General features: G+C 42.4%; 1 protein-coding gene across 2 annotated transcripts in view; it reads left to right on the forward strand.

Annotated features, from left to right (window-relative positions):
• Positions 1-19,857, forward strand: part of DOP1B (DOP1 leucine zipper like protein B) — a 66,302-nt gene that overhangs the window by 28,634 nt on the left and 17,811 nt on the right. Inside the window, exons 15-29 of one of the 2 annotated variants that reach the window (XM_083361417.1) lie at positions 4,184-4,455; positions 5,625-5,777; positions 7,201-7,301; positions 7,501-7,691; positions 8,871-10,491; positions 11,428-11,539; positions 11,640-11,825; positions 12,172-12,291; positions 14,356-14,490; positions 15,069-15,124; positions 15,568-15,672; positions 15,755-15,821; positions 16,424-16,568; positions 18,307-18,386; positions 19,167-19,276. In XM_083361417.1, coding sequence (XP_083217543.1) covers positions 4,184-4,455; positions 5,625-5,777; positions 7,201-7,301; positions 7,501-7,691; positions 8,871-10,491; positions 11,428-11,539; positions 11,640-11,825; positions 12,172-12,291; positions 14,356-14,490; positions 15,069-15,124; positions 15,568-15,672; positions 15,755-15,821; positions 16,424-16,568; positions 18,307-18,386; positions 19,167-19,276 — 3,454 coding nt within the window. Of the gene's footprint in view, positions 1-4,183; positions 4,456-5,624; positions 5,778-7,200; positions 7,302-7,500; positions 7,692-8,870; positions 10,492-11,427; positions 11,540-11,639; positions 11,826-12,171; positions 12,292-14,355; positions 14,491-15,068; positions 15,125-15,567; positions 15,673-15,754; positions 15,822-16,423; positions 16,569-18,306; positions 18,449-18,949; positions 19,036-19,166; positions 19,277-19,857 lie in introns of those variants that run through there. The other variant, XM_083361418.1, reaches the window with a different exon arrangement.

Consider the following 19,857-nt stretch of genomic DNA (forward strand, 5'->3'; position numbering starts at 1 on the left):
GTGAGGCTTTCGGAGAGGCTGCCTTTGGCTCCTGGTACTTGCAGCCGGTTTAAAAGAAATGAATTCTCGCCCGCTTTCACAGACTTGTTCTTTTACACCGGCTGCAAGTACCAGGAGCCAAAGGCAGCCTCTCCGAAAGCCTCACACCCAAAGATGCAGGCACGCCCACACCGAGGAACGCCGCCGCTGCCGTTCTTTCTTTCTCGTTCGCGGGAGCGTGAGGCGGCGTGCGCATACAGAGGGAGCCGCCGAGCCTTCCCCCACCCGGAGAGAGAAGCGTTTCTGTGTCGGCGCAGGCACAGATACCCCTCGCTCGCGAGCAGCCTTGCCCTAGCCCGCCGGTCGTGCCCCCCCGATGTTGCGAGCCTCGCCAGCGGCGGCGTTCCTCGGTGTGGGCGTGCCTGCGTCTTTGGGTGTGAGGCTTTCGGAGAGGCTGCCTTTGGCTCCTGGTACTTGCAGCCGGTTTAAAAGAAATGAATTCTCGCCCGCTTTCACAGACTTGTTCTTTTACACCGGCTGCAAGTACCAGGAGCCAAAGGCAGCCTCTCCGAAAGCCTCACACCCAAAGATGCAGGCACGCCCACACCGAGGAACGCCGCCGCTGCCGTTCTTTCTTTCTCGTTCGCGGGAGCGTGAGGCGGCGTGCGCATACAGAGGGAGCCGCCGAGCCTTCCCCCACCCGGAGAGAGAAGCGTTTCTGTGTCGGCGCAGGCACAGATACCCCTCGCTCGCGAGCAGCCTTGCCCTAGCCCGCCGGTCGTGCCCCCCCGATGTTGCGAGCCTCGCCAGCGGCGGCGTTCCTCGGTGTGGGCGTGCCTGCGTCTTTGGGTGTGAGGCTTTCGGAGAGGCTGCCTTTGGCTCCTGGTACTTGCAGCCGGTGTAAAAGAACAAGTCAGTGAAAACGGGCGAGAATTCATTTCTTTTAAACCGGCTGCAAGTAACAGGAGCCAAAGGCAGCCTCTCCGAAAGCCTCACACCCAAAGACGCAGGCACGCCCACACCGAGGAACGCCGCCGCTGGCGAGGCTCGCAGACGCTGCCGTTCTTTCTTTCTCGTTTGCGGGAGCGCGAGGCGGCGTGCGCATACAGAGGCGTATATAGACCCAGGGAGCCGCCGAGCCTTCCCCCACCCGGAGAGAGAAGCGTTTCTGTGTTGGCGCAGGCACAGATACCCCTCGCTCGCGAGCAGCCTTGCCCTAGCCCGCCGGTCGCGCCCCCCCCAGATGTTGCGAGCCTCGCCAGCGGCGGCGTTCCTCGGTGTGGGCGTGCCTGCGTCTTTGGGTGTGAGGCTTTCGGAGAGGCTGCCTTTGGCTCCTGGTACTTGCAGCCGGTGTAAAAGAACAAGTCTGTGAAAGCGGGCGAGAATTCATTTCTTTTAAACCGGCTGCAAGTACCAGGAGCCAAAGGCAGCCTCTCCGAAAGCCTCACACCCAAAGATGCAGGCACGCCCACACCGAGGAACGCCGCCGCTGGCGAGGCTCGTAGACGCTGCCGTTCTTTCTTTCTCATTTGCGGGAGTGCGAGGCGGCGTGCGCATACAGAGGCGTATATAGACCCAGGGAGCCGCCGAGCCTTCCCCCACCCGGAGAGAGAAGCGTTTCTGTGTCGGCGCAGGCACAGATACCCCTCGCTCGCGAGCAGCCTTGCCCTAGCCCGCCGGTCGCGCCCCCCCAGATGTTGCGCCCGGTGTGGCCGCCCCCCCCCTGCACCCCCCACGCTACGCCACTGCACTACAGTCCTCGTGTTTCCCAGGGTTGCCCGTCATGCCAGACATTCCCTATAGCCCGATTCTTTAGCTCCCCACGTTCCTTAATTCGAGCGAATTTTGTCGGTGCTCCGTGGAGAAACAATATGCAAATGCTGTTTATTTAACCGCGCAAAACTTTTTTAAGACTTTTCATTTCTGTTTTATGCATGGGCTGGGTGGGTCACGAAGTTTACCTCTGGGGACAGCCCGGCCACGCCCGCGCCCATCAGCTGTTCGGCGGGCGAACGCCCAATGCCGGTGGATCCCGCCCAGCTCCGGGGACAGCCCGGCCACGCCCGCGCCCATCAGCTGTTCGGCGGGCGAACGCCGAACGCCGGTGGAAGGCGCCCGGCTCTGGGGACAGCCCGGCCACGCCCGCGCCCATCAGCTGTTCGGGGGGCGAACGCCCAATGCCGGTGGATCCCGCCCGGCTCTGGGGACAGCCCGGCCACGCCCGCACCCATCAGCTGTTCAGCGGCCGAACGCCGGTGGATCCCGCCCAGCTCCGGGGATAGCCCGGCCACGCCCGCGCCCGTCAGCTGTTTGGCGGGCGAACGCCGGACCCGCGGCCGCGCCAACTGCTGAGGCAGCCATGGGGAGCCCAGCCGGTGGAACCCGGCCGGCTGTGGGGACAGCCCGGCCACGCCCGCGCCCATCAGCTGTTCGGCGGGCGAACACCCAATGCCGGTGGATCCCGCCCAGCTCCGGGGACAGCCCGGCCACGCCCGCGCCCATCAGCTGTTCGGCGGGCGAACGCTGAACGCCGGTGGAACCCGCCCGGCTCCGGAGACAGCCTGGCCACGCCCGCGCCCGTCAGCTGTTCGGGGGGCGAACGCCCAATGCCGGTGGATCCCGCCCGGCTCCGGGGACAGCCCAGCCACGCCCGCGCCCATCAGCTGTTCGGCGGGCGAACGCTGAACGCCGGTGGAACCCGCCCAGCTCCGGAGACAGCCCGGCCACGCCCGCGCCCGTCAGCTGTTCGGCGGGCGAACACCCAATGCCGGTGGATCCCGCCCAGCTCCGGGGACAGCCCGGCCACGCCCGCGCCCATCAGCTGTTCGGCGGGCGAACGCTGAACGCCGGTGGAACCCGCCCGGCTCCGGAGACAGCCCGGCCACGCCCGCGCCCATCAGCTGTTCGGGGGCGAACGCCCAATGCCGGTGGATCCCGCCCGGCTCTGGGGACAGCCCAGCCACGCCCACGCCCATCAGCTGTTCGGCGGGCGAACGCTGAACGCCGGTGGAACCCGCCCGGCTCCGGAGACAGCCCGGCCACGCCCGCGCCCATCAGCTGTTCGGCGGGCGAATGCCCAACGCCGGTGGAACCCGCCCGGCTCTGGGGACAGCCTGGCCACGCCCACGCCCATCAGCTGTTTGGCGGGCAAATGCCGGACCCGCGGCTGCGCCAACTGCTGAGGCAGCCGTGGGGAGCCCAGCCGGTGGAACCCGTCCGGCTCCGGAGACAGCCCGGCCACGCCCGCGCCCATCAGCTGTTCGGCGGGCCAACGCCGGTGGAACCCGCCTGGCTCTGGGGACAGTCCGGCCACGCCCGCGCCCATCAGCTGGTCGGCGGGCGAACGCCGGACCCGCGGCTGCACCCACGGTCGGGGGTGAACGGGGGGCCATGAACGGCCACAGAGCACACGTGCCGGCAGGGATGGCTGGGAGAAGGCTGGAGACGGCTGCCGGTGGTTGCGCAGCTCCATCAGCTGAGAGGCGGCAAGAAACAGCCGCTGGCGGAGTCAACGAGCAGCTCGTCGTGGAACAGAATATAGATATGTTGCTAAGAAGGGGCCAAGCTTATACTTATACTCCGGCTTATACTCGAGTCAATAACTTTTTCCAGTTTTTTGGGGTAAAATTAGGGGTCTCGGCTTATACTCGCGTCGGCTTATACTCAAGTATATACGGTATGCTCATTTGTGGATGATATTTCTGTGTTTCGCTTGTCAGAGCAATTAAGGGTTACACAATTTAATAATTTCTTGAATAATTTAATCAGCATATTACCAGGTAAAATGCCATCACTAGTAAAATTAGAAAATGTACCAGCTGGATTAGCATCAAAGTAAAGTTAGCGAAAAATTAAGAGTTATTGTCATGCTTTTCAATAATTGCAGAAACAGAGCATTTCAGCTATCATATATTTGTAAGCAAATAATTCAAAGAGATTAAGCATTCTTAGTAGCTTTGGAATATTGACTGCCACTTGGAAAAAAATATTCATAAAACTGATGGAATAATAGGTCATCTATATACATTCCAAAACAGAAATACTGAGATGTAATAGATGAATTTACACTAAAATACTGTAATACACGCAAAGTATAAATTTGATAAACACCATTCAATATGGGAATGTCATTTTTATATTTTTCAAATCTCCAGTTTAATGATTATGGTGAATAACGCACCAAACTCTTTATCACTTTCATTAGGAGGCAACGAGTCCAGTTTTCCCTTGTGGCTCAAATCCTTGGTGACAATATGTTGCTGTGTTAATGACTGCTACGTTCAGAATTTGGCCATTTCTGTACTGCTAGAAGTTATCAACCATTCCCAGTCACTGGCATTGGTTATTGAAGACAGAATTAAGCGATATAAAATTCCTGGGCAAAACCCCTTCTTTGGAAGACTGCAGATGGTCACAGTTCCTCCTATTGCTCCTGGAATCCTAAAGCTAATTTCAGAAAAAACTGATTTCTATCAGGTGCTGTGTTTTTTTTCCCACTTAAGACATTTGTGCATATGAGACAATGGAACATTTAGAAGTCATGTTGTTGTCATTATTATTACTTGAAGATAGCGAATAGCATTTCTTGTTACTTTCCTTACTTAAACTAAGCCAACAAATAACAGAGCCACTTAAGCAGGCCTGAGGATAACCAGTTAAACTAGTACTCTTTCTCTACATGTTTGCCTTACATCATGGTTGCTCACATGTTTAGCAAATATTTATAGTTGCCTTACAACATGTCTTCTCATCTTCATTAAGGGTCTTATAAAATGACATTTTGTACCAAAATTGTAATCCCTAATTACTATCCAAAACCAATGGCATAATAACTCTGATCACAAATTTGATCAGCAACCAATTCAGTAGAAAACTGTTGAGTACTAAGGAGCTACGATTAAGTGTCTCTCCAGCCCAATTTAGATTTTTGTTGACATATTTCTTATTTCTGCTATTTTTTTTTAAGTAACAGATGTAAGGATGCAATTCAAGTTAGCACAATACATGTTAATTCATAGTCAGTAAAGGTAGTCAGGGCAACTTTGGTAATGAAGTCAGCTGTGTTTTAGTATTCATGTTGTTGCTTGTATTAGCATAGGCTTCAATGAATTAGTTGATTGGCAATGAAAATGGACAGAGAGGGGCTGAGTGGAGAACAGAGGTTTTCCAGGAATTGGTGACCAACATGGCACTGTTTTGTCAAAAATAACTGAGAATCACTGAACTAAAGGCCCTGTGTTAAAGTTGTTGAAGGAGCAGAAAGACAAATGGAGATAACACAGTAATTTACAATAATAGCATGTGATAGTGCAATCCAAGATAACCTACAATCAGTATTCTTTATTAAGGTAGCTAAGCATTGTAGTGTCCAGGATTTCAGATAGTAAGCAACTGTGAATAACTTCAATAGAAAATAAGTACATAAAGACTGTTCTTAGCTTGTTTCTTCCCATGTTAATTCTGAAATGCATTCAAATTTCTGTATATCCATTGGGGAAAAATAATACATTATATATCGTAATACAATTTAATATAGAGTTAATGAAAATTAAGACCGAGATGTTTTTCATTAATATAGAACTTTCTTTATCCTATGTTAAATTTTCCTAAAATGGCTAATTTGATTTTTTTTTAAATTACAACAGAGAGTTGCTCAAGTGCTTTGGAATCAGCTAAACAAAGAGACACGAGAGCATCACAATACTTGTGTAGAATTGTTCTACCGTCTACATTGTCTAGCTCCATGTGCTAATATCTGTGAAGATATTATCTGTCATGCATTACTGGATCATGATAAAGTAAGGTTTGGTATTTTGCAATCCTGACCTAAATCAACTCTTCACAGTTTTACTTGAGCTTCTTTAGCAGTATGCCAAAGGCAAACTTCAAAATAGTTAAAGTTCTCCATGACATATGAATAATTATTATTTCTGTTATGTAAAATTATAATTCAGCAGTATTTTGAGGTCCTTAAGTTAAATACCACTGTTATAGAAGATAGTACATGCTTAAATATAGGGCTATGTATTGGGGAAATTCCAACATCATAATCATAATTATATACATAGTTGTGGAAAACATGTGATGAACAAAACTGCATAAGAATTAGAATAATTAGAAAAACAAGGATAAAGTAATACTAGAGCATTTTAACTCCCAGGACAGACATGGGGGCCGGATCCGGCCCGCGAAGTGATTTCATGTGGCTCGCGAAGCCATCCTGGAAACAGTGAGGGAACGGCCCCTACTTGCCTTGGCCCTGGTCCAGAGACCCTCCTTCTGCCAGAGACCCTCAGATCTGTCCCACTCCTGCCCAGGTCCCCATAGGCACCCTTGATGCGAATGATGTAGAGCTGGCCACGCCCACCCAGTAGCCCATACGCACTCTAGCCACGCCCACCCAGTAGGCTACGCCCACCCTGGCCATACCCACCCAGCCCCCTGAGGGCAACCGCAATGCTGATGCAGCCCTCAATGAAATTGAGTTTGACACCCCTGCCCTAGGATATCACAGATCTCAAAGTAATGTTTTGGAAAAAAGAAGCATTAACACCATAACCAAGTAAGACATTACTGAACTCACATATCAGACTATTTCAAAAAGTCTCAGCACAATGGCTTTTTAACACACTACATTATTAATTGATAAGGTACATGTGATCTGTCTCACATACTGTATAACCTGCATCTATATAACCAGCCTATCTTTCCCTTCCTCTTTCCCACCTCATCATCCCAGTTTAAATCCTGTGTCAGTTTAACCACTCCATGCATCTGATGAAGTGAACTATAGTTCACAAAAACTTAAACCTGTTTAAAATTGTTTACTTATAAAAATTGTCCAAAAATGAAGAAATAATACACTCAATCATTCCTGATGTTAATAATATTTTCTTCCTAAGCCTCATTTCTCTGATCGGCAAAGATTAAAGAAGAATTACTCGTTTTACTGCTGCCATTTTAAATTTGACATTTTCTAAAAATATATTAATTTCCATTTTTATTTTTATGGAATTGTAAATATTGATTTGTTTAGCTATATATAGGAAAAAAAACATAAGTATAATAAACGCTACTAAGAACTGCTTCCCATATCCACAAATTATTTCCGTGTTCTTTAATTATCATAAATGTTTACAGATTTGAATGATAGAAATATGTGTATTTAAATATAGTACATTTAACTAATTTTTCTTTTATTTTGGATTTCTTTCCTGCAAGTGCATGAGACTGGAAGCACTGTTCAGATTCTCCATCTTGTGGCATTTGACTAGAGAAATTCAGGGCAGTAGGACTACATCCCACAGCAGATCTTTTGATAGGTATAACTATTTTGCATTGGTATATTTTAAAAAACTTTATTTAGTGCAATCAGTATAATGGAAATAGACTAACTCATGTTTGCACAAGGATGTTTATTTTCATTTCATTATTACAGTGTTGGGTGTTGGTACTCTGTGTTGTAGTCTTCTCAGAATATTATCATTGTTTCAGTAGTTCTGTTTCTTTTTTTTCCTGTAGATCCCTGTTTGTTGTCCTGGATAGTCTGAATTATTCAGATGGAGCAATTAGTGCTGCAGCACAGGGTTGGTTAATACGAGCACTCTCCCTTAACGATGTTACAAGAATTCTTGAACCTGCCCTTCTGCTTTTATTACATCCCAAGACCCACCGTGTCTCCCTTCACTGTATCAAGCAGAAAAACTCAGCAGGTAAGGTTATATTTAGGAAAACTCATACTGGATCCAGCCAAGATACCATCTAGTCTAGAGTGTCTCTTTCCCAAGATGATCATTCAGATACATCTGGGAAGAATACAAACAACAGTTCTCCTTTTGCTTCTCTCTGCCAATTAGTTAATGTATTTTAGTGGGATGTTTTCTTTGAACTAGAATTTTATTTAACGAGCAAAGATAATATTACTTATAGATCATGCTAACTAATTTAATGCTTTTTCAAATTATTTTAGTTGATGGCTATCACCATTCCTTGGTCTATAGAATGTTATAGCTTACAGAGAAGAGCAGCAAAGTTGATTGGGGGACTGGAGGCTAAAACATATAGGGAACGGTTGCTGGAATTGGGTATGTGTAGTTTAACAAAGAGAAGGGTGGGGGTGACATGATATCAGTGTTCCAATATCTCAGGGGCTGCCACAAAGAAGAGGGAGTCAAGCTATTCTCCAAAGCACCTGAAAGCAGGACAAGAAGCAACAGATGGAAACTAGTCAAGGAGAGAAGCCACCTAGAACTAAGGAGAAACTTCCTGACAGTTAGAACAATTAACCAGTGAAACAGCCTGCCTCCAGAAGTGGTGAATGCTCCAACACTGGAAGTTTTTAAGAAGAGACTGGACAGCCATTTGCCCGAAATGGTATAGGGTTTCCTGCCTGAGCAGGGGGTTGGACTAGATGACCTCCAAGGTCCCTTCCAAATTATTATTATTATTATTATTATTATTATTATTATTATTATTATTATTATTATTATTATCTCCTATATGTACTGATAACCTCACTTAAACAACTTATTTATATTTTTTAAAAAGCATTGCCCATATCACCATTAGTATGTTTCTTCCTAAAGAGAGCAAAAAAAAACTCTTTAATTTTCTTGAAATGAAAGTGCTGCAAGTCCTTAATAATAAGCTTCACTCCATGAAATAATTCGAAAAGTTACAATTACACATTTCAGATTTGACCAAGTAACTGTTTGTGTATGTGTGTGTACGCAATATATATGAGAAGCATTATGATAGTGGTAATTCTGTTTTCAGTCTCTCTCCTCCTCAGCATGGTATTTTCCTTTTGCATTGCTGCTGTATGAGTGTTTGTGTATGTATGTGCCTGTATTTATAAAGCATACTTATTTTAAACTATATGTTCTTTTTAGAAGACATATCTCTATGGTATAGAAAGAAAACCGTCTTTCAGGAATCAGTGAAGTCTCGAGACCTGTGTGAAAGCAGTTCTGAAGAAACTTTGCCACTGAGCCAATTCACAGTTGTGGACAGAGAAGCTATATGGGCTGAAGTTGAAAAAGAGCCAGAGAAATCTCTATTAAAAAATGAACTCTTTGTAAACAAACCTTCTCTGTATGCTGAATCACTGCTAGAAATGAGCAAAGATGAGAGCGAACACACTGAATCTGCTGATACCAGTACTGAGCCTGTGGACAGTGAAAATACTTCATCATTTTCACCTTCTCTTGAACAGCAAGATCTGAACCGTGAGGAGAATAATAGTGCCTCAACAGATGGCAGAAACAGTATGAAGCGTACTGGTTCTTCTAATGTTTATCCCGCTGATAGTTCAAAATCGAGTGCTATGATAAACTTAGTACGTACCGATTCTGATAGAACCCGGGCATCAGAATCTCTCTCAAGTGATGATGAAATGGATTTGGAGCTTCAAACACTTATAACATCTAGATTACTAAAGCAACAGAAAGAAAAACAGGAGATGGTTGAAGCTCTCTTTAAACATGTTCTCTTATACATACAACCGTATGATTCAAAAAGGGTTCTGTATGCATTTTCTGTGCTTGAAGGAGTGCTTAAAACAAATCCTAAAGAGTTTATTGAAGCTGTTGCAAGTACAAACATGGATACAAGTTCCACAGCTCATTTGAATTTAATCTACAATCTATTAGCTCGCCACCAGGAATCACTTGTGGGACAGAGCTTTTATGGCAAACTTCAAATTCAGTCACCAACAATGTGTCCCCATTCATTATTAATAGAATTGTTAATGTATCTATGTTTAAGTTTCCTGCGTTCTTATTATCCCTGTTATCTGAAGGTGACTCATAAAGATGTGCTTGGCAATAGAGATGTCCAGGTGAAAAGTGTTGAAGTATTGATCAGAATGGTGACTCAGCTGACAACAATGGCCAAATCAACAGAAAACAAGAATGTAGAATTCATACGCAACTTGCTTGGAAGATGCAAAATTCAAGAATTTGTCATTCTTTCTCTCTCTGCTTCTATGTATGTTAGTCAGAAATGCTATGAATGTATGTTAGCTAATAAGTCTAATGGTTTAAGTGAGCACTATATCCTTGAGGAATGTCTTATCAACTTTGGTCATGATCAGATCTGGAGTGAACAGCCTTTACAAATTGAATTACTTAAACTTCTGCAAGTGCTAATAGTGTTGGAGCACCATCTTGGGCAGACTCAAGAGGAACAGGAAAATCAGCCAGCCCTGTCTAAGGAATGGCAGAGGGCTCTTAGTTTTCAGGAAGCTATCAGTGCTGTACAATATGTGCATCCACACCCTATAACCTCTCAGGGGTTATTTGTGTCTGCAGTAGTTCGAGGCTTGCAGCCAGAATACGGCTATGGTATGCATCCATCTTGGGTAGGCTTGGTTACGTACTCTCTGCCATACTTTGGGAAATCTTTAGGATGGACAGTAGCCCCATTTATTGTACAGATATGCAAGAATCTGGATGAGCTTGTCAACCAATATGAGCATGAAGTGCTGAAGATGTCAACTAAAATGTCAGCAAGGTAGGGAATACTACTTGTTCTCTGTTTTGCTACTTTAGGCTTTTGATGGTATGAAATACTCCACATTTTCAAAGTAAAAAGTTAATATCTACAGTGCGCTTGGGGGTTTTTTCTGTAGACAAGAACAGGATAAGAAGTAGGAATATGTTTGTATACTTTCTTGGAATATTATGTGTCTTAACACATTATCATCTAGGGCAGGGGTAGGCAACCTCGGCTCTTTTATGACTCATGGACTTCAACTGCCAGAATTCCTGAGTCAGCATAGCTGACTCAGGAATTCTGGGAGTTGAAGTCCATGAGTCATAAAAGAGCCGAGGTTGCCTACCCCTGATCTAGGGTGATTAGTGGCAATTAATGCTCATGTAGAGTTTTTGCTAATGATTAAGCTTGAGGTACCAGGAATTTGGTATTGAGAGCCTTTGGCCTATAAAGCAGAGGTCCCCAACCTTTTGGGCACCAGGGACCGGTTCCTTGGAGAGAGGTTTTTTCATGGACCAGAGGGTGCGTGGTTTTGTGTGCTGCCTGCATCTCGAAGATGGAGCTTTGCTTGTTTGTGTGGCCCGGTTACTGGCATGCCGCGACCTGGTACTGGTCCACTGACCAGGGGTTGGTGACCCCTGCTATAAAGCATATGCTTTACTATTGCATAGTTCCTTTCCTTTCCCGAATTAGGTGGTTCCATCAAAAGGAGTATGTAGATTAGGAAAAAAATATCATTTCTTTTATTTGTGGTAGATTTCTCCTCTACCGAACATTCTGCTTTTGCTTTCCCCTGCCCCTAACGTTTTAGGGGAAACTTTTAGTTATATGTTTGTTTTTATGGATAAATGGTTCTTAGCTAAATAGCCATAGCATATATTTTCTCTGAAAAAAAGAGTGAATAAAAATGTATGGCTAATAGACAGTTACTTATTGAAACTTTCTTTCCTAAAGCATAAATTATAAAAGAGAGAACATTACACCAGATTATCCTTTAACTCTTTTGGAAGGACTTACAACGATTGGCCATTTTTGTCTTCTGGATCATCCAAACCATGCCAGAAAGGTACGTGTATGCAACCAAATCATTCTTATAGTAATATTTGGGGGAGCAAGAATGGTAAAGAAAACCATTTTTTTATATTACTGATTTTTTTTTGTTCTAGTCACCTTTCAATGCTGATCCAGCAAGTCTAAGAAATGCTAGGAATGCCATTTTGGAAGAGTTTCCTCGAATCATTAACACCATGTCTCTCCTCTGGAATGTCATTAAAAAGGAAGATTCTCAAAAAAGACCATCTGATTTCCTAGGCGTAAAAGGCTGTTCATCAATTTATTTCAAAGCAACAAAAGTATGAATATTTCTCTAAGCGATTGGAGCATAAGATGATAATATTTTGCAATGTGCAATTTTTACAGATAGTATGGAAGTTATTAACAGCTTTTCTAAAAGATTACATTTTGAAATTTAAACCATTAGTGTAAAATCAAACAATTACATTTTCTATTGTTTCAATTTTTCCAGTTTTATTTTGCTAATATTAATTACATGTAAACAGATACTTTTTCAACAGCCATAAAGAACAAACCATAGCTTTGTTCACCATAATTTCATCCAGTTCAGGGTCAGAATCCCTGAAATGTACAAACAAGAAAGGAACAAAAATATGATTAGTGTATTTTTATTTTTTTAAACAGATATTAAAGAATAAAATCCTAGACTTCTTGAATCCCCTCACTGGACAACTTGGTGTGCAACTAATAGCTGCAACAGCAGCAGTTTGGAGCAGCAAAAAACCTCATAAATATCAAACAAAGGTAAAAGAATGCAAAAGTCCAGTGGATCATTCCACTGCCAAGGTTAAGCGCTAGACCTATTACATTCATGCATACAAACATATATTCCTTTAGAGGTAAGCAGTGTTATTCCAAGCATATAAAAGTGTAGCAAATAGCAAACCAAAGAAACTGAATACATGCACAGTTAATGTAGTTTACACCAAACATATTTCTCTCTATCTTTAGAGATTATCCTTGTTTCTACACAGTGTTTTATAAAATGCCTTTGTTTCTTTGAATTTCTCCCTTCTTTTCAGAATCTGATCTACTTTATGTCCCCACAACTTTCTTGGTCTTTCCATTCTTTTAACCTATTCACTCTTCTTTCCCATATTTCTTTTGCAATTTGATACTTGTTCAGTGTTGATATAAAGCTAGTGCTCAGTTAACAACTGATTAACAATTTTTCAAACTTAAAATGGCACTGGAAAAAAAATAGTTTTAAAAACAGTCCTCAAATGTATGACTGTTGTAGCATCCCCGTGGTCACCCGGATGCTATTTTTGAGCATTCCCAGCTGGCTTTCAACAAGCAAAGTCAACGGAGAAGTCAGCAGTAAGTTGTAAGTCACAGTCAGGTGGTGTCATACTTCATAACCTGCAATGGTTTACTTAACAATCGCAGCAGACTGATATCTTACGTCTGGCACAGTTATGTGATGTTTCATTTAATGACAACATCACTTAGCGATAGAGTTGCCAGTTCCAATTGCAGTCATTAAGTGAGGACTACCTTTACAAAGAAATCACCACTAGCTATTCATTCTTGATTCTGTCTTTCTTGTTTTATCTTGCATACTTCTTAAATACCGCATTTGTGCTCCAAGTAATTTTTATGTTTCTCCAGACATATCCAATTCTGTTTCCTACATAATCAAGTGGGTAAAAGGACACTTATATATATGCTGACATTTTCAGTTGTTACGATAAACATTTGTTCCTTGCATACTGCCTACCATCTTTCAATCACTACTTAAATGTCTTTAAAATTTATTCACCCGTTTTTTCATCTTTAGTAAATTCTACTGAAATATTATTGAAGTATTGATTGGTTGTAGTTGTTGCTATTTAAATATAACAATTGCTCTATCCCAGTTTTCTCATTAAATAAAAGTCTATTTTGTTTTGAAAGTTTAATGTTGGATCTACCCTCTTCTTGTATTATATAATTCACTGCAGATCTTTTGAGTTCTGAGGCAACAACATGGCATCAGCTGCATACAAAAGTACACATATATTCATATTTTCAGCCAGTATATTTCAAGACATTAAACAACCTAGGGAACATTTTTATGTCTGCTTAGTGCTGACTATTCATTAAATTTTACACTTGCTTTACTTCTGTCATATGCCACTTTTGCCACACTCAATAGCCAACCTTCAACACAAAATATTCCTATTCACGTTATCATTTATTATTGATTTATTAAATTTGCTGCCCATCCCGCTACAAGGAGACTCTTAGCGGCTTACAATGTTAACCATGCTTTATCATATGAACAGGGACTATGCATGGAATTGTTTGATGTATTACGAATTATGTAACTTAGTAGGTGCTCATTAGTAAATTTTAGCTTTAAGTATTAAAAGTACTTTGCATATTTTAATCTTTCTAATCAATGAATATTCATTTACTCCAGTTGTTCAAAACCATGATTAAGAAAATGAAAGTACTCCAAATTATAAAGCAAACATGTTAATCATGTTTTCTTCTTTTCTGTTAGAAATGGCAGTAAATTCCATCTCTGTAGAACCAGCTTCATCTGATTTGTTACTTTTAGGAAGTCACAGGTTATATGAAATTGAAATGTAAAAACGTTTCTTCCAAGCCACTATTCTCTGGCAAACTAATATTAACGCCTTTAAACTGAAGTTTCTGGGACTGAGGTGGGTTATGGGGAGGACTTCATGGACACAAACACAAGAACTGTATGTATGGGACTTCTGGGAAGGTCTAATGCAGCTTGTGTGTGTTGAATGTTTCTCATTCCTATAGTAAATTCTAAAAAATATATGAGTAATAGTGTCTTTTTCTTTCTTTCAGATGCCTCCTAAAGCTAATACATCACAGCTAATATTGGTTGACCTTGTTTGTGCTCTCAACACTCTGAAGACTGACATTATACTGCAGCTAATAAAAGAAGTTGTAAAGAAACCTTCTCAAATTAAAGGCGAAGAGGTAGAAGGATGTTTAATGGAACAGTGTAACTCATCTAAAATGATGAACTAATATTTACTTGGGGTTTTTTTATGCAGGCAGAGAAAGCAGGCTTTTTCATTAAAAGCTACATTTCTTAAAAAGTTTTGAGTGTTAACTGCTCGTATTTATACAGATCATTTACAGCTAGTTCTCGACTTACAGCCACAATTAAGCCAAACATTTCTATTGCTAAGCAAGGTAATTAGTAAGTGATTTTTCCCCGTTTTATCACCTCTTTTGCCACAGTTGTTAAGGGAATCACTGCAGTTGTTCACTGAATCACATGGTTAAGCAAATCTGGCTTCCCCTATTGACTTTCCTCGTCAGAAGCCAGCTGGGAAGATTACGGATGTTGATCCCATGATCCTGGGACAGTGCAGCTGTCATAAATACATGCCAGTTGCCAAGGGACCATGGAGATAGTGCAGTGATCACAAGTGTGAAAAATAGTCATAAGTCCCTTTTTTCAATGCCATTGTAACTTTGAACAGTCACTATGCAAATGGTCATAAGTTGAGGGCTATCTGTAATATAATGTACTATATTTTCTTTCCCAGAAATCTGCTCTAGTGGATATCCCAGTGCTTCACTTCTGCAATGCTTTCATTCAAAGGTAAATAGGCTTCCTCGCACATATTTCAGCTATTAAGACATGCATATGCCCTCCTATAGAATTTTTATTCCTGGTAGTGCAAGGACAGAAAAATATTTCAATTAAAATAGCTGCAAATGTGTTAAGATATAATATCTATGACATTTCTTATTATGATTTATTACAATGCAATGCAGCATCTTAGATTGTTATTCTAGAAAAGATTTTTTTTTAAAAAAAAATCATCAGTCCTAGTCATCATCGTCATAATTACGTAACAGTTGTATTAAAAAGAAACACTGGCAAATCTTGTGTACTTTAACTTACATATGCATACATACATATTCATTATTTGTAACTCAAAGCAATAACAAGTAAATGTAGTTTTTTTAATTAGCCTCTTCTGCAAATCTGTATACTTCCTTCAATATTTTCTAACTGAAATATAATCCTCCCACTCTCAGGCTTCCAGTTTCAGCCCTGCAGGAGAACTTCCAGTCATTATTGGGTGTGTTTAAGGAATCTGTGCAATTGAATTTAGCACCACCTGGTCATTTTTTGCTTCTCAGGTATGACAGTAGCAATCACTTTGGTACATGGGCTAATAATCACAATTGATCATTTTGCTGAGTTTTGTTTATTTTTCTGCAGTACTCTGAATGACTTTGTGACAAGAACTCCAAGCCAGGAGAATAAAAAGAATCAAAAAGACTTGCAGGTACTCCGCAGCATCTTTTGAATCTCTGCATTTGGATTTGGAACTGTGTACATGTGTAAATTAGTAGGTTATTTACTCACCATGTAACAAATTTTGCAAGCAAACTAAAAGTATATGAAAGATCAGTAATTAATCTCTCATGCTATGGATGAGATTCAACTATAATGCTGAAACAGTTGCGTAAAAAAATTTTTTTTTATTGAATTGTTCCCAATTTCAGAATGTCATCTAAAACTTGTCTGTTTTCCCAGACCTTCAAGCAAAATGATGGTTGTAGATTGTTTTATTGTAATTCAGAGTCTTCTGAATTATTATTTTTATTATTTTTTTCTTTTCATTGTTCTTACTTTTTTAACATAAGTTATCCAGGATCATCTAGAATTGGGCAACGTCTAATTGATATGAATAACTGGAATTTTTCAGAATTTAGTAAATTCTGTTGGCTCTAGCGTGCACACTTCTGAGACAACTGTCTCAAACAAACAATACTGAAGTCCACAAAAGAACAGCAAACTATTCAAGGAAAAGTTGTTGTTTTTCCACCGTTGCATATTATCTATTTCTGTGGATTGCTTTTCCTTCACAGTCTGTTTGCCTTTCAGGATGTAACTCAGAAAATATTGGAAGCAGTGGGAAACATTGCAGCTTCTTCTCTAGAACAAACTAGCTGGCTTAGCAGGAATCTGGAAGTGAAAGCTCAGTCTCAGATCTCTTTAGAAGACTCCAGTGTGGAAAATAATCTGCAGGGTAAGTAAACCAGAAGTTGCATTAGTTAACAATCAAAGTATGGAAGACAAGTTTTAAATATACGTATATATTGAAAACTTGTGGCTCAGTGGGTTAGGACGCTGAGCTTGTCGATCACAAGGTCGGCAGTTTGGCAGGTTGAATCCTGAGTGCTGCGTAGCAGAGTGAGCGCCTGTTACTCATCCCAGCTTCTGCCAACCTAGCAGTTCGAAAGCACGTAAAAATGCAAGTAGAAAAATAGGGACCACTACAGTGGGAAGGTAACAGCGTTCCGTGCGCCTTTGGCGTCTAGTCATGCCGGCCACATGACCACGGAGACGTCCTCGGACAAGCGCTGGCTCTTCGGCTTTGAAACGGAGATGAGCACAAGCCCCTAGAGTCCGAAACGACTAGCACGCATGTGTGGGGGAACCTTTACCTTTACTATATAACATTTAAGCTTAATGTTTGATGAAATGTAGCTTTTAATAGTAGCATATACCAGGCTACTGCCTGCCACGTACTTTTTAAATCATAAAATGGGGGAAAGCAGCAGCATCTGAGAGAGAGAGAATTGAAGCAGACACAAAACTATCTGAAACTGAGCCAGCCAGTATTTAAAAGTATTAAGATATTTTTCACATAATTCAAACATCTCTGATAACTTTCCAAACCCGGTTTTCTCAGGGTGTCCAGTCATTTACTCTGAATGTTTTTGCTCATGTCATAAAAATACATGTTTAAGGTATCTGCTTTTTGCAAAACCTCTAATGAGGTTCCTGAATTGCCATTAGTTGTGCCTTAAAAGAGCATTTTGCATCAAGATTTAAAAGTCTCCTGCATATATGTATATGCAGGCCATTCAAAATTATAACAGTCCATACAGATAACTGTCAACCTTCATTTGAACATAACCAATAAAGTAAAACCTACGGTCTTGATTTCAGTATTACATTTGTTTTAGTTATTAGGATCAGTGATATGATTCAGATTCAGAAGCTGAAAAACCTATCCCATCTAAGTCTCCACCAGCCTCTAAAAATAGCTGAAGAGAATACACGTGAGAGGCAACTGTGTAGGCCAGACATGTCAAACACAAGGCCCGGGGGCCGGATCCGGCCCGTGAAGTGGTTTCATGCGGCCCGCGAAGCCATCCTGGAAACAGTGAGGGAACGGCCCCCACTGCCTTGGCCCTGAGACCCTCCTTCTGCCAGAGACCCTCAGATCTGCCCCACTCCTGTCCAGGCCCCCATAGGCACCCTTGATGCGAACGATGTAGAGCTGGCCATGCCCACCCAGTAGGCCATACGCACTCTAGCCATGCCCACCCAGTAGGCCACGCCCACCCAGGCCACACCCACCCAGCCCCTTGAGGGCAACCGCAATGCTGATGCGGCCCTCAATGAAATTGAGTTTGACACCCCTGGTGTAGGCTAAATCACCTGATGTAGTCCTCCTAGCTTGACAAGTTCTGAGCTTAGCAACATGTTGCAAATTAAGAAGACAAAAGCAAAGGAAATCATGATTTATTTACGTTTTTACACGTTACATATTTAGACTAGATGCTTTAGGCAACAAGAGGATTTTCAGTTTGTGTGAGATTTATTTCATTTCCTATGGAAATTACCAACATATATGGCAAGGCTACATTTTACAAATGTATCGGTTTCAACATTGTAATTACTATAATTTTTAAAGTAATGTTCTAAAACAAAAATAAAATAAAATAAAGGGAAACCCAATGCTGTCGTGTCCACAGATCATTCCACAGTGTCATCTGTGGTGTCTGCCTCTGCTCCATCCATATACAGTGTTCAAGCTCTAACTCTCCTTGCAGAGGTGAGTCTCACTTTTTTGTTATTGTAGTTGTTAGTTGAGCACTTCTGTAATTGCTGCTTTTCGTGTATGCGTGTTGTGATTCAGGGTCAGCCTGTGGGTTCGGCAGTTGGGTTGGACGATTCAGAGGAGGAGGAGGGGAGTGTTGGAGAGCTTGCTGATGATGGCCTTGAGGCTCCGCAGAGCCCTCAGCCAGGCCCTTCCCATCTGGTTACGATGCAGACCCAGCTGTGTGAGCCTGACAGCGTGGATGAAGATGACCCACAGCTGGCCCTGTTCAAGGATGCCCGACACAGGAGGCAGTCAATCAGGAGTAAACAGAGGAATGCAATGGGGCACCTCGGAAGGAGGCAGAGAGAAGCCACACCCTGAACTGTTTAAAAGGGAAATGTGTGGGAGGGCTGGTTTGCTGAAGGCAACCGTTTGAATAGCTCCTGTTTCATGGTTCATGTCTTGTTTTGCTCTGTTTTATGTTAATAAATTTGGCAGGCTTAGTTCCAGCCTCTTGCCGTTTGTAAAGGGGTTGTCCCTGCCTTTTCTGCAGGACCGGTAGTAGGCTGGTACAGAACAATGCGTTTGTGTGTGCACAGATGAAAGTTTTGCATGCCTCTTTAACTCCCTTGCGATAAGCGTAAAGTGCTTGGCTTTTCTGAACCTTGCATGACAAAGCAAAATCAAAGGTGCTATATTACCCCTAACTATAGCACACAATAAAAGTTGGGGATATTCTGAATTTTCAGTATATTTTTTCTACCTATAAACATGTCCTGTTTGTTTTGGTAGGTTCTTGCTTCTCTCCTGGATATGGTTTATCAAAGTGATGAAAAAGAAAGAGCAGTCCCATTAATCTCACGCTTGCTCTACTATGTGTTTCCTTACTTACGCAATCACAGGTAAATATCCATTTCTCCTTGGATTATATATATGTAATTATATAAAGTACATTTTCTTAGATCAGCCCAATTCTAGGTAGTTCACAGTTAACAACCACAAATTCAGTGACCGAAGGTACAATGGGGCTAAACAAGTAGTTGTTACAACTAATAATAATCTGGGCAGTTGGCAACTGTCTTTCACTTATGACATGCAGAAGATTATCCCTCCATTGTCTAACACTGAAAATGTACTTGATAATAAATAAAATTGGCGTTCTTTTATAACATCAGGTATCTACCACCACCTATGGCAGTTTCCTTCAGCCCAGTTATATAATCAGTCCTATTCCTAACAACACGGCTTAAACCATTCCAATAATGTTACTCTGTAATATGCTACTAAACTGAATTTTAATTTAGTTTAATTTAGGTTTCTATTTGCACGCACGGTGTATTACTAAAAATTGAAAACCAAGTATAGTATAATAGTATAGTGGGAATACTATCTGGTCAGCACTGAAGAATTTAGTATGTGGAGATATGCTGTGTAAGAATTGTCTATGTTTATGTGATCTGCTCATTTTATTCCTGTCTCTTTA

The sequence above is a fragment of the Vipera ursinii genome, assembly GCF_947247035.1.
Source record: "Vipera ursinii genome assembly, chromosome: 4".
NCBI classification, from domain to species: domain Eukaryota; kingdom Metazoa; phylum Chordata; class Lepidosauria; order Squamata; family Viperidae; genus Vipera; species Vipera ursinii.